Source organism: Neopelma chrysocephalum, unplaced genomic scaffold, assembly GCF_003984885.1.
Source record: "Neopelma chrysocephalum unplaced genomic scaffold, ASM398488v2 Primary Assembly neopelma1_116, whole genome shotgun sequence".
Taxonomy (NCBI): Eukaryota; Metazoa; Chordata; class Aves; order Passeriformes; family Pipridae; genus Neopelma; species Neopelma chrysocephalum.
In genome coordinates, this window is record NW_020897778.1 from 621,669 (window position 1) to 636,855 (window position 15,187).

Genomic DNA, 15,187 nt, shown 5'->3' on the forward strand with positions numbered 1-15,187 from the left:
GTGCTCTCCTCACAAAGACAAGATGCAACAGGAACAATTCTTTCCAAGGTAATTCTGTCAGGATATAAGAAAAAGGTATTCACCATGAAACATTCTAGACTGCTTAACAGGGCTCTGCATAACATCAGTCTAAGATCTCTCCCAGCCTATGACTTCTCTAGAATTCACAATTTTAAAGTGTTTTTTAGCCAGTTTACTGCTAATTTCAAAATTGTCTCCTATTGCTTTTTGCAATAATCCTAAATTAACAGAGGGTCTTCCACAGTCAGTGAAAACACCTTGTTTTAAAAAAGCAAGAAACATGTATTAAGAATTATAACAGTAATTCCTTACTTTTTTAATTCCCTCAGAAAATGCCACAGCTAAAACACCCCACAAACATCAAAAAACCCAACCATAGAAAACTTGTTTTCTAACTTGTAGTTACAAACTAAGAACAAAGTTATTTTACCATCTCTTCAGCAGACATATCCACAGCTGTCTTCAATCTCCCTGAACTATGGACATTAGAACTCGAGCAGAGGAGCATCCTCAGCTATTTCTCCATCCCTTGATCTGCATAAAGAGGAGAGGTTCCCACATCCTAACTTGGTCTGGCTCTCAAAAAGAGTTAGGGCATGAAGAAAATAAAAACATGTGTCTATGTCTCTGTTGTATTAGTTAATGAAATAAGTGGGTTGAGAAAGCAAAAGCATTAATATGATTCTGTACTATAATATATTAAACCCTTAAACAAGATTTGAAGTTTCAGTGTACAGACCTTGGCAGGTTTCTTCCCATGGCAGAAAATTACTATTAAAAAGCTTTGAAAAGCTTTTAAAGACACATAAACCCAAAAGAGTAACCACTATAAAAAATACAAAGGTAAACTGCAAAATAACTGCTATCCATGCTCCATTGATCAGGATTCCCTGATTCCCAAATCGTGGCATAAAGCTGTGGCTATCAGTACTTCTGGCAGTAGGTGAGAACATAAAAGTATTTCTGGAATAGGCTTAGCAGCAGTCCCAACTACTGCCCCTTCACTTCCAGCTTCTGAAAAGGCAGTAAATATCAAATATAGACAATCAAATCCATCAACATTGACCATTAATGTTTCTTTCCATACCAAAGGCATGTTATTTTTCTGTTTGGGCACAAAAGGAAACCATAAAGCAGGAGTTATTCTCACAAAATCCAATAATAGCTTCAGACATTAATGTCTGAAGCACTTAAGAGGTACAGACAGCTTCATAATTTATTCTAAATTTTGTCATAATTAAGTCTAACGAGTTGACATTTCTCTTGTATCAGAATCCAATCCAAACACAGAAAGGAAACATGTCCTTCCTTAACTCAACAATTTTTGGCTAAAACATCAGAGCTTAAACCAAGGAGTGAAGTGTTTTGGCAGCCTGACTGCTTTGATGAATCAACCAGACAGCACAGGGAAAGCACACCCTGGAGTCAGTATTTGAGCACAGGTTTTCATAAGCACAGTCTTGTCCTTTTTGTGTGTGCTTTTAAAAATCAATGTAATATTTGAGTAGAATATGACCCAGCCTGGTGTTGATAAAGACAAGTTTTAAAAAAAAAGCAACCTGAACCATCTTTTACCTCTAGTTTTGTTATTCTACACTTATTGCTTGAGCACTAATGAAATCATTGCTTGATTTCAAGGTGCATTGAGCACAGCCTTAAATGTTTTGTAAGACATGTAGGTTTGAGCTGTATAGGTGGCAAAAATTAGGTGGCCCTTCCAGCAGAAAGCAGCACTGCATGAAATAGAGGACAGGTACTACAAGGCCACACCAAGAGTAACTGTACTTAGGAAGTGTGGAAAGCTTAAAGAAAGTTCAAAAATAAATTTAGTCTATTCTTGTTGCTATCTTGTGACAATTGCTTTTTTTGGTGTCAGACTTCTGGAAGTGAATTATCTCTCAGAATGCTGACAAAAATGGAAAACAAATTGAAATACTGCTGGAGATAAGAATGGGTAGGGATGTGTGTATCCTGTTTATTGGTCCTCTTTCAACATGAAGTATGCATGCTCACATCCTTTTGGGGACTTTTATTAGCTGGGTACTCAAAATGAAAGTAGCTGTGCTCCAGCCAGGGTAAATGCTCCATAACAGCTGGCTGGGATTACTTTCTGCTTTGAAGATATCTGGAATTTATGACAGTTTTATGACACTGCACATATTTTAGAGGAGCCACGAGGATTCTCTCCTCTGGAAAATGCAGCACTTGGCCCTGTGCTCTGAAGCTGTGTCAGATCCCGAGCAAAGCTAACACACCAGGAGATTTCAAGTATTTTGTGCCTGTTCAGCTGAAAACTAAAGGTGATTTGCTTTTCTTTTATCTAAATGCTTATCTTAAGAGAGCAGCTCTCCTCTTTCATGGCTTAGAGGTCTGTTCAGCCTGGAATATAATGAAGCTCAGTAACTCAGTGAGTGCAACACTGTCTAGACTGAACAGGCTCTAGATGGGAGTTAATACAGAACCTGCCTGCTGCCAGTTCTGCTCTGACCTTCTGCAGATCACCATCCCCCAAACCTATGCTTCAAGGAGAAATTCTGCTTGCAAACAACATTCAGACAGCATATTAAAAGCTACAATACAGTAAGAGGTGAAGCCATACAGGTTTTTACATAAGTAACAATTTCTCTTACTTTCATCGGCTATATCAATCTTACTTTTTTATTGAGGTACTCTTGAAAAAACATTTGGAGCACAGTTAAATATTAACAACTACATTTCAAGATGACTATTCATTTATTCCCCTCCAAATTTGCTTGAATAAATGCAGAGAAGTGCACAATGAAGTAATTTATTATAGTATTTTTAACAGGGTTTATTCCACTGTAACAAACTGAAATTAGAGCTTCACCACCCTATCATCTTTGACTTATTTAGCATTCACAGAATTTCAAGCTTCTCCAGCAGAGATACCTATGACTTTTTACAAAAACCTTGAAAGTAATTTCCTAGAGGGGATAGGAGAGCAGGAGTTATTCTTCTTCCATTTTACTTGAGCAGACAAAAACTATACCAGTTGTACCAGGCAATTATGTAGTGCTGCATTCTCCACAAGTACCCTTTGAACAAAGAAAACCTTTCCCCTTTGCAACAGCACAGACTTTGGTGTGTTTTGTTGCTTGTTTTTTTCTTCTTTAGTATTTTCAACACATGGAATAAAGAGCAGCTCAAGAACTACAGCTGCCCTATGAAGGCAGTACCACTCAATCATAGGCTGCTGTCATTAATTAGTATAAGCCAATTACATTGTACCTGGTGCTTAACATTCTAAGCCACTCACCTACAACTCTGTACACTCTCAATAAAATTGTAGAAATTAAGATTTGTATCTGGCTGTCTTTGTGATTACCATTTATTAGTCCATGTGGAAACCACAAATCAGCTATTTTCCACTATCCAGTGCAAAATATAAACTCAGGAATGAAAGGTAAAACAATGCCAGGAGCAAACAGGGCTCTGTTAGAAATGGGGCTTTAACTCAATGTGTATGGTTCCAGCTTCCCTGTAAACACCAACAGCTGAAATAATTCTATAAATATCTTACATGCATTTATGCATAAAAACCTACAGCTGTGAGGCATCACCTCCAGGTGACAGGGAGAAAACAAGACCAAAAAGGTGATTATTGTTGACAACTGATGAAGAAGTAAACACATCTCTCCATGCTGGCAAAGACATACTTTAAAAATACTGTCTTACAGGGCTGACTTTTACTTAAATATTGGTAGTTTAATATGAATAGGACAAAATTAACAAAAGAATTATTTTGAAACAAAAGGCTTCTAAGATTTTGTTTCTCTTTTCCTTGCTTCCAAATCACAGTTAAACTCTCCCAGGTCATTTCAGAACTTGTTACAGACTCAAAGTGCAAGTACCTTTCCTTTAACCTGTGATATTCGCAGCTAAATGAATAATATTGGTAATAAACATTGATTTAAATTGGAAAAAGGACAGAAATCAGTGATTGGATATAACTGTGGCAGTGTGTAAGACACCAGGAGGAGCTGGAAATAAGATGGTATCCTGTCAATATTTGGCTGACAGGAAAGGAAGAAGAGAGCTGAGTACCTTAAGTAGGAATGAATGAGGAAGCATCATTATTCTGATGCTTGTTTAGTGCTTGTCAGTTTTGAATCCACATAGTTGTAAAATAAAAAGAGCCTTATCTGGTATTTATATTATAACATTGCTGAGATGCCAGAAAGATGGATAAGCAATGTTCACAATGAATATGGTGTTTGATATGTTTAAAACATTACAACTCCACTAACATGGTGTTCAACCAGAACTGAATTTCAGGGGATGCTGAAAATAATCAAATTCTGTACAACAAAGAAATGAAAAATGAGTGTGCATAAACTAAAATACATTCTTCTCCAAGAAGTAATTTAATATAACCTGATACTATCTTACAGTTTCAAGGAAGGCATCCACTGGCTCTGCAGATGCTCCATGCTGTGCTTTCTCAGTACAACACTGCAGGTTTTGAAGCAAGTACAGTAAGTCCCAAAACCTATATAAAACCTTTCTACACCTCCAGGAATTATAAGCAGCAATTTATAGAACCAGAAGCATGCTCTTGCATGTGCACACAACTGTGGAATGAAAAGTTTGGAATAATATCTATCACTCTTCCTAACCAGATTAATGAAGCTGTCAAATTCATCTTTCATTTCAAGACAATAGGGGAAAATATTTTTGCACTTAGTTAGAGGATTTATAAAGAAATATAACATCCTGCCTTTTTACAAAAAGTGGGGAAGGAGAAAGGCTCTTTCCACAAAGCTGCTTATCCTCAGGAATAGCCCAGTTTAGTACTAGACGTGCCACAGGAAGAAGGGGAGGGCTTTATATCCCAGCCTGTCCATTGTACTGAACACGACTTTTCCTATGGATGGGTGACCATCCTGTTATGCAGCTCTCAACTTCCTCCTGCATTGTGAGGCTCAAGTCATGGAAAGAGTAAAATTCTTAAACTGAGGATTGTGTTGGGAACCCAAACACTTTCAATACAAGTTAACCAAACAAATACATCATGGTCAGACTATTAACATCCTGGTTTAGTTTGCTGAAGCCACTATTCTTCTGAAAAAATAATGTAATCAGGAGAGCTCTGGACAGCTATCTTGTTGGTTCTTTTGGCTTCTGATAACGCTTGGACTAAATGGAAAAAAAAAAAGTCTGCAACTGCAGTAGAAAGCCAAGTTCAAAATGCAAGACAACGCACCTTCACAAAACAAACTGTCCCTAAATAGAGGCTAACTGGGAGCACATTCAGAGATCAAAAAGAAAAAACCCTATGCTAATTACCTATCAAGAAACGGTACTCTAGCTCCATTTGGGAAACATTAATTTAAACCTTAAGTTGCTCGAGTTTCGGCTACAGTTTCAAAAGTGCAACCTGTGAAAGGCTGACCTCAAGTGCCTCAATGAGAGGACAGCTGCCCCCTTAAGAAAAAGCAGTTACTGCGTGGAGCAAAGTGACTGAGCAGTTATTAGTGTTAGTCAGGGCAGGACTGGGAGCATGTGTTCCAAGAAGAGAGTACAGGACATGCCAGGGCCACTGCAATCTATGCAGTCAAGTGTGGAGCAGCCTGTTTTATTCCACGGGCAGGCTCCAATGAGTTGCAGCTCCAAGTACGTTACGTTAACCAGCTCTGCAGTTACCTGGTATCCCTCTGTTTTCTTCTGGCACCACTTCAGCAAAGCGTTTCTCTTGGATCCTCCATATTCTCTTGCTAGGGCAGACAAGGGATCTTTCCTCTCTTCCCTAGGAACGAGGCAGAAGTGCAACTTAGAGCTGACAGTGTAAGCAACAGAAATACAGATTTGTAAAGGCTGAAACAGAAGGACAAATGACTGTCACAGTGGAAGTAGCAGGATACAGCACTACTGACTGAAAAACAGAACACACAGAAACACCTGCAGAAGACTGCAGAGTTAGTTTGGAGTAATCTTTTCCTTAGCAAATCATCCTTCTCTTTCCTTTAAGCTTTTTTTACCAGGTCTTTCAAGCTCAATGATATTTCTTTCTAAGAGTTCAGAAAATTAAACTCACAACGTTGTAACTTCCGGCCTGAACCATTAAGGTAACTCAAGTGACTTTATTTTGTATTTAGAAAGAGAATAAACTGATGCTATCACCTTTGCATCTCATGGCTGATTACAAATGTCACCTTGAAACAAGAAGTTTGCCTGTGAGCAGCACTTTGTTATTAACAGAACATTTGTCTGAAATCTAGAGTTCTCAAAAAAAGAAGGGGGAGATCTATGTAGGCTGATCTGCCATTTGATGTATTAGCACAATAAAAGCTATCAATTAAATTCACTTCCAGTATGTCAAGCTATCTTAAGTAATTTTGTTTTTTAAGAAAAGACTGGGGAACAAAAGAACAATCATAACTAAGCTGGCCATGTTTTCGTGAGTCTTACATTACAAACATCTGTTTACCAGTGTTTAGAAATTAGTTCTTAACATTAAAAAAATATATATTATAGAGGTTAATACTTCTCCAGTGGCCTAGTTACAAGATTCAGTATTTCTATAGATACTTTAATGAACAGTCTTTTACTGAGCAGATGTTATACCACTTATGGACCTTAGTAACTGCATGTAAAGTGTGCCAGCAGTTGTTTTTAATTTTATTTTTAATAATTTCCACTTGGAAAATTAAAATAAGATAGTTATCAGTGAACCTATACTGCAAAGACTTCTCCATCTGACATTTTTAAAGAATTCTATGCAGGTGTAAGCATGATTGTCACAACAACCACAGAGATGATACTCTAAGTTACTCTGTCTGCCAATTTCCAAAAAGACAGAGATTGTATATATTCACTCTCATATCTTCAACTTTCTTTCTTTACAACCCATCTGGTGACTGGAAAAAGGAGTGGAATGTGGAAATGCAGAATATCACCAGTGCACTCTGCTGCAGATGTACAGGTAGCAATACTCCAGGTCCTGCTAAGGGAAAAGAAAGCATCCAGGGAATGTGGATTCCTTCCTGCATGTGTGCTTCAAACAGAACACCAGAGACTGTTCCATGGATCAGCATCTGTTGCTCAAAGCATAAAAGAAGACAACATGTCCCAACAGACAAGGAAATGTTCTCAGGCACTAATCTTAAGTACATGTATTGCAATTTGCTTGGCCAGTCTTCACTGACATACAGATGGCAAGATCTCGAAGTTGCTTAGGTAACAGCTGAAGTATCTGTGAAAATATATGCACAGCAGAACAATAAACAGGAAACAGTAACTCCTATCTTTGATGCAGAAAGGCACTATGAGCCTTTGAACCCAAATGCCCATCTCAGAGATTTAACACAACAAGGAAGTCACTTATTGTGTACTTTAAGTCTGAAATAAATACATTATCTGAATAGGTCACTGTATCTAAACTCCAAAGGCACCCCACAGCCAGAAAGATGCTTCACGAAAGTCTGTACTTCAGTTCTTAAATCAGTACAGATTTCAACAAGTGGTGTATTTTCTCCATTGGTGATTGAAACAAATAACAATGGGATTGCATATTCAATCTATAATGAGGATTATGCAACACTATGAAAACTTAAGGACAGAGATTTGGGACAACATAAGAACTCAAATGAAAAGCTCCCTCTCTCTTTACGCTAAACATACTGTTTAGCCATGAGGGAGCTGTACAGCCTGTTCTCAAATTCCAGTAAGAGCACATGGTTTATATCAGGTTCTCACAGTTATGAAAACACTGCTGAAGAAAATAAATTAGCATTAAGTTGTATGGAGACAATGAGAAATGGTTTGACATATAAATCTTACATGTTAGTATATTAGCTCAACTATAATCCAAATCAAAGAGCCAACAAAGTTTTAATCAGAACAGGGAACAGTAAACTGCAAGTATTTGTTTTAGTGAAGTACAGCAATAACTGTGCATTTTACAGCAACTTCTAGGAAAAAGTAAGGGAAAACAGAGAAAGCTGGTCACATAAACTGAAGTCCAGCAGTGACATTCTGAGGGTGGCTTTAAAGACCACGCTCATCACCACACCTCCACTGCTGCAGAGCCCAGGAAGTCTTCTGTAGTACTGAGCATTGCAGGAAGTGGTTGGGCTGCACAGTAATGATTTCATAATTATAACTGCACAATTTCACACTGACATGTCATGGATTTGCCACAGTCTGCAGGCTGCCATCAATGCAACTCGATACATTGGCAGTTCAAAGTCCATGCACAGATGTATTAGTCTTGGTTTTTTATTTATTTTAGGTTAAATTTAGGTGCTAGCACACACAGCATTAATTGTTGCTAGTAAAGAACCCACAGATCCAAACTCAAATAAATTTCTGCACAGTGAAAGGAGGGCTGCACTGAGGCCTGTCTCAGCTGATTTCAGGGAAATCCCTTTCAACAGCACCCACAGCTTAAATAACTTCAGAATTTTATGCTGTAGTTATTAAATACTGCAAGTGTCTCTGAACATTAAGGGTTTCACATTTCTGCTGCACAAAAGCTTTGTCAGGAAGCCCTGTGAGAAATGGTCTGGAGCAAGTCATTTAACCTTTGTCTGCCAGATTCCCAATCTCTGAAGCAGGGCTAAGGACATACCTCACTTGGATACCACGAGGATTAAACACTTTGAAGTTCTCTGACTGATAGCACAGCAGATACAAAAAGTTTTAAATTTATCACAGACTTATCTTTTTGTCTTACTAACCAGAGGAGGCTGTCTGGCCATTTGTTACTCAGACTTGCACTATGATTCCATCTGTGGGACAAATAATCCAGGCCCGTTCACTCATGGCTATTCAGAAGAGTTGCCAGTGTCTGGGATTAAGATGTAGGCATGCTGCTGCTTTTTGTCTTCAGCTGGGATTACAGAAGGTCTATCACATGGTCTCCCTGGGCCCAAGACACTGATGATCTGCTCTACATGCTGTAAACTCACTTCTTGAGTTTGTCTTCATGGTATTTTGAACTGGTATTATTATTTACTGACACGACTTAGCTTGGTTTTCTAGTGGAGCATAAAGTTTTGATATTAACTCACACATTCTAAAATGCCTAACTTTTAAAACGAATACTGAGCTGCAGAAAAATCTTTCTGAAGCTCTTAGAGATTAGTGAAGATCATTACTGTCTGGGGAGCAGTAAGGTCTGCAGTCTCAGCACCAATACTGTACACCAGATGTGTGCAGACAGATATGGAATTTACCCCAAATAGGGATTTTTACCTTATTCGACTCCTGGTTGTAGGGGTGACTGATGCTGTAGGAGAAGAAGAGAGGGACAGCTGTGGTGAGGTGGTGCCCATTGCCATGAGAGAAGCTGGAGATGCTCCGTCGGGTGCACTGATATCCCGCTTGATTTCTTCGCTACTTCTTCGAGAGACTAAGGGGGGAAAGGCCCATATATTTATCTCTTTATATTTATCATATTTCATTTGCATAAAAACTTTCAAAAACTTATTCGTGCTCCTAAACAAGCATTAGTTCAGAAATCAAGCATAAAAACCTACATCCAACACCAGGTTTCAGCATTTCTTCTTGGTACTTTGCACTTTGGAAATACCAAGGATCTAGTCTGCCCTACCAACATTTCTGATCAAGCCTGTATCTTGAAGCAAAGAGAATTTGATAATGTATCTTAAAAGGAGTATCACTACTTCTATTTGAAGGATTTAATGAATGAGAAGGAATTTTAACACCAAAACATTTCTTTTTCTCTAGCCCATGTAGATACACAGGGAAGCTTCAAGTAGTTTAGAAAAAAGAAACCCCAAAGAGTTTAGAGATGGCATCTGGTTTATTTCCCTTTAATTTTAATGAAGAATTGGCATGCACATGATTTCTGGACATTACTATATATCATCAAGTATATCAAGCATTGACCTGAGTCCATTCAGCCACATTCCACAGAGCTTGCTTCATTTTATCAAAGGAAACAATTTTTCTTTCAAATGAAAGCACAAGCATTGTACTCTGTAAAACCAAATCTGGAATGGTGACATGTTCTCTACATGGAAAAGTTTCCAGTTAAAAGTAGGAGGTTTGCCTTTATACCTAAATAATCACCATTGTTTATGTTTGTGCAAATCAAAGATTTGCAACTCTCCACATAAATCATTTTCTAATGACCTGGAGGCAAGTACATCAATTTGTAAGTACCAGACACAAGAAGTTTGTGATTTTAGGACAAATAAAAACTATCTAAAACACATCTTCTTGTAAACATTTACTCAAAGGTAGGTGTTTTTTAAAAATTATTTCTCTCAAATTAATTCTGCTTAGTTTATACAACATACCATTTTATATTATCACCCTCTTCGTGTTATAATTTATAAAGATTTGTTTTGTAGAAGCCCTTGTTGATACTGAGGTATCAGTTTACACAGCTTGATAGTAAACTAACACTCTACATAAACTTGTACTAAGCAAGTCTATTGTTTTTTAAATCCAAAGTTAACGTCAAATGTGCAGCAACCATCATTGGCAGTACTGAAGAATATTTGAAGGTTATGCCACTCACAAAATGGACTCATTTAAAGTGACTCACTGCAAACATTCTTTTTGTCCTACAGAATGGGTAGAAGTTTTGCTACTAGCAGGTAATAAGTGAAAACATTTTTATGCATTAGATAATGGATAATAATGTATTTGTCACTTAAAAAGAATAATCCTTCTGTTTTAAGCCATTAACAATAATTCTTTCCACAAACAAAAACAGAATTGCTTAATTAGAAAAGGATAATAATGCTTCTCTGCCTCACTCAAAAAACCCCCAAAAATCCTACATGCATGCACTAAAAAGCAACAGTCAGAAAGAGTTTCTTCCTTCACACATATCTTATGCACCAAAATTATTTGTAACACAAGGAAAGATGACATAGAAGTCAACTGTCCCATGCATGGTTCACACTCATCCATCTGACATGTTGGTGGAAGTCTGCACGGCAACACTAAGGACACTTGACAAACAATTAGGAAAAAAGAATCTCTTCAGTTCCACTTGAAGTAATAAAATAGAATGTTATTCTACCACTAGACTTCAGTTTCTTTCCCCAAAAATACTTCAATAGAAAACGTGAAAAATAAATTACTCCAAATATCCAAATAGAGGGGTTTTTTGACAAGATCTTGATCAATGTTCTCTCTTGGCAAAATAAAGTAGATCTGTAAGTACAGTGTTGAAAGAGAGTTCCTTATTTTAATAATCATCTAAAAAACGTGGTATTACCAGAAATAGCTTTGGCACTTTCCATAGCAGGTACTCTTGGCAGGGACGCCGGTCGGCTGGTAGAGGATGTTCTCAACAAATGTTCTGGACAAAGCAAAAGAAGAGAGAACATCATTGCTGAGGATTCCAGTCCAATGTCAGACATTTAGCTTTGAGTCAGGAACATTGTCCACCAGTGCCCGAGTTTGGTTGTTTTAGTGAGAGCAATTGATTTTATCTGTAAGAAAGGGAAGGCCTAAAATTGCTCATTACCAGGGAAGTGCACTATGAATACAGCACGAGTTTCTTAATCCTTGTTCCCTAAGGCTTCTTGCTAACCCACTTCCCCTGGTCTATAAAAAATGGATTTTAAACCAAAAGGCTAAGAAAGGAAGCCCCATTTAGCACATGGCCACAAATATTCAATATTCAACAATGTGTACTGGTAAAGCAGATTGCTTTGTCCCTCAAGTGATTTTTTGTTCCCCTCTGGTTTGTTGGGTTGGGGTTTTGTGGGGGCTTTTTATTATTTTATTATTAAATGAAGCCACACATTTTTTTCCTTGCCTCCTCCATGCAGCAGAGCCCAAAAGGTGCCTTCACAAACTGTATGGAAAGATTAGCTCTGCCTCCTGCCAATGAGTAAAAAGTCCACCACAAAATTCATTTTCTGTAGCAGCAAATCAAAACTATTTCCTATTATGAAATATTCCTTCAAATAAACCTTTAAACTGCAAACAAAAGGTTTACATATTCCTAAGAAAAACCTCTTAGAAGGCGGTAATTTGAATATTAAACCCCATGGAAATTAAGAACAAGGATGAAAAAAAGTGAAACCCCATTTATTAACTGAGAACGTGACATAAGAAATACATTAAAAATACATCTCTCTGGCTGTAAACAGGAATTCTGTCTGGCACAGTCACTACTGGAACCCAGTCCTGCTCCTGCATTCACTGGCTCTAAGGGAAACACAAGAGCCATGTAAAACATACTACACACTTTGTGTTTAAGCTTATGTCTACCCATGAACTCTGAAACAATTAAAGAATCCTGAATTATCTTCTTGGAAAGGCATTTCAATATTCCTAAAAATATCAAAGTTTCTAAAATTAAAACTGCAGCTGCATTGTACAAATAACCTCAATATGGATTCAACAAAAGCAAGAAGGAAATCTGGCACATACAGACTATTATGAAGTGCTACCAAAGGAAAAAAAACCCAACCCTTTACAAAACATCAGACCTCAGGAATACCAAATTGAGAGGAAATATTCAGCCTGGAGTCATATGGGGATTATCGTGAGAAACATCTACACACAAAAAAACCCTAAAGCAGGCATAAATCAGAGAGCTACACCCAACACATGATAGCCATTCATTCTCACAGGAAGAGCACATTGTGAGCAGTGTTTTGAGAGACAAAACAAAGTTCACAGAACAGGGAAATATTGGGAAATAGATAAATCAACACTCAATTCCATTCAATTTTTCATCTGGCTCCTGAAGATTCAATAATAGGTTTATATTTTACTATTCACATGCAAGGCAATGCCAGCCATCATCCTTGTTTCATTTTGGGGGATGAAAAAACCCTCAACCACACAATAAATAACATAACCCCAGGTGGGTACTTTTAATATCTGGAAGACAGCTGCACACATGTCCCTGAGATTATCTTATCTTGATTTTACAAGTGATCTTAGTTTATGCACACACTAAAAACTGACAGAATAATGCCAAGTTATCAGTATGCAAACATAGTTTTGTAGAAAATTCAGAAAAAAAAACCCTATCTTCATGTTATGCAACCACATGTGAAGAAACAAGTAATAAGAACTTGAACACGAGATATTCTACGATACTGGGAAGATATTTTGATAATAAAAAGGACATAACATGATAATGGCTTTGGATACTAAACGATTTAAAAAAACACAAAAAACATTAATAGCATTGCTAAAAACAAAGTTGGAATGAACTTGAATCAATACCTTGAACAGGAATTTCTGCATAGCTTGGTCGTTTGTCTGTCAGGGTAGCAAGGGGTTTTGAAGCTGAGATTGGCCCACTTATAGAATGCCTCTGAAATGGAAAAGTACTTGTGTCAAACATAATTTGAAGGTAAAACCAAATGTGGAATGTCAGAATCAGTTTTAGACACTCAGATACTACATTAAGTACTAACTCAAAAGAACTAAAAAATAAAGAAATCTTTTAAAATGCTTTTGCCAATCTGATATACACACTATGCCTTGATATTGTAACACTTATTTCTTTAAATTGAAACCTGTTCCTCAGACCAACGTTGCAAATCAAGGCTATGAATTCTCGCACAGTTTTTGTAATAACATTCACCTTCTTTTGTATTTTGTTTGAACAAACCTGTTCTGATTAAACTAGATGTGTTTATTTAAACTAATAAACCCCCCTATATATAGCCAAGGTTTTAGTGCTTGATTTGTGTTATTAATATAAACCTTTACAGCTCTGTGCTTTTTCCTGGAAAGATGGGAGAATGGTGTATTGGGTATAGTGACACAAAGTACCCTTTGCTAAGAAAAACTATTGAAAAAAATTTTTTCAGGCTTTATTCAGAATGTCAAGAGCTTCTGTTCCCCACCTACTTAACTGAGATGCTTTGGAAACAATTGGAGAGAGACAATTGGTTTAGTATTTGTCAGATATGTGATAAAATTCAAGTATATTTGTTTTCTGCTCAGATCACTTTAATTTCTGTTCTGCTCTAAACCAGCTATGAATTGAATATTTTCTTTTCAAGCTTTATGTAAAATATTTAGCAATCCACAGCTTCTAGCACCTTACAGTGCATGTACATGCTCACAGCTGTGTTAAGACTCACACACACAATTTAGTAAGCACTGAACAGGACCCAAATAAGCATTTTAGTCTCACATAAGTGAACTGTACAATGCAGTAATTACCCTTACAGTTACTGAAACTCAGGCTCAGTGGCTGAAGACTCTTGGAGGATAGTCCACAATTATTTTAAATTAATCATTGCAAAGAGCCTATTGCAAATTACAGTTCACTCTTTATACACCCTGTTCTATTAGATTCCAATATTTAATCATAATCAGTCCACTAATGTGTTTATCCTGAAAACTCCTTCAGCTTTCCATCTGGCCCAAGATTAGATGAGAAGGTTAAATGAGTCTTATCTTCATAAAATACTAAAGGTCAGATGTTTCTCATGCCAAATTATGTAGGCAGGACAGAGAAATCCAAAATTGTTAAGTTAACAGTATATACTTTGCAGGATCCTGAAGCACAGGTAGGATTACAGGGCCACTTATCCATCATTTCGAGTCGAACTAGTTATGGTTTTGTGCTAGAAATCAAATGGAGAAAACAACTGCCAACATACAGAATGAAGAGTTTCATCACTTCATATATCAAATGTCTTGCACATACACTACAAAGATTATACCTTCAAATTCCAGATGAAAGCACCTGTGATAGTGAGCCATGCACAGAAATGTCCACAACAGCTTCCCCTAAGAGCTGGTATCTCAAACCTACATTGTCTTTAAAGTTCCTGTCACCTTCTTAAAAAAAAAAAAAAAGGACATTTCCTAAGTATAGGACAAGGTCTCAAACTGAGGCCAGTTCACTGCATCCCCCCATCCCAGCAAACAGCAACAACAGTTAGATAATGAGGTTAAAAGAAAAATATCTCATTTTGGTCAGCTTTGGGACTGTCAGTACAGCGACAGGGGAGTACAGAGCTTCAGGCAGGAAACAAAGGTATATACAGAGCTGCATAAATACACACCTTTATCACTTTCTCAGCTTCTGGATATCACTTTAAACCAAACATCCTTTATGGGTATTGTCAGAAAGTGGTTGTATTACTCAACTGATAACTCGCTGCATATTGGTCTTGTCTCTTTGTTATAAAACCGTTTGTCTCTTTGCTCCTGTTGACACTGCAGACAGGGCTCACTT

The 15,187-nt window shown here is 37.3% G+C and overlaps 1 protein-coding gene across 2 annotated transcripts in view; it reads right to left on the minus strand.

Annotated features, from left to right (window-relative positions):
* The window catches only part of SPECC1L (sperm antigen with calponin homology and coiled-coil domains 1 like), a 66,487-nt gene that overhangs the window by 14,434 nt on the left and 36,866 nt on the right, over positions 1 to 15,187 (minus strand). For both annotated transcript variants that reach the window (XM_027696716.1, XM_027696717.1), the window contains exons 10-13: positions 13,213 to 13,303; positions 11,240 to 11,323; positions 9,238 to 9,394; positions 5,686 to 5,788 (exon numbers count right to left, since the gene is read on the minus strand). In XM_027696716.1, coding sequence (XP_027552517.1) covers positions 5,686 to 5,788; positions 9,238 to 9,394; positions 11,240 to 11,323; positions 13,213 to 13,303 — 435 coding nt within the window. The remainder of the gene's footprint in view (positions 1 to 5,685; positions 5,789 to 9,237; positions 9,395 to 11,239; positions 11,324 to 13,212; positions 13,304 to 15,187) is intronic.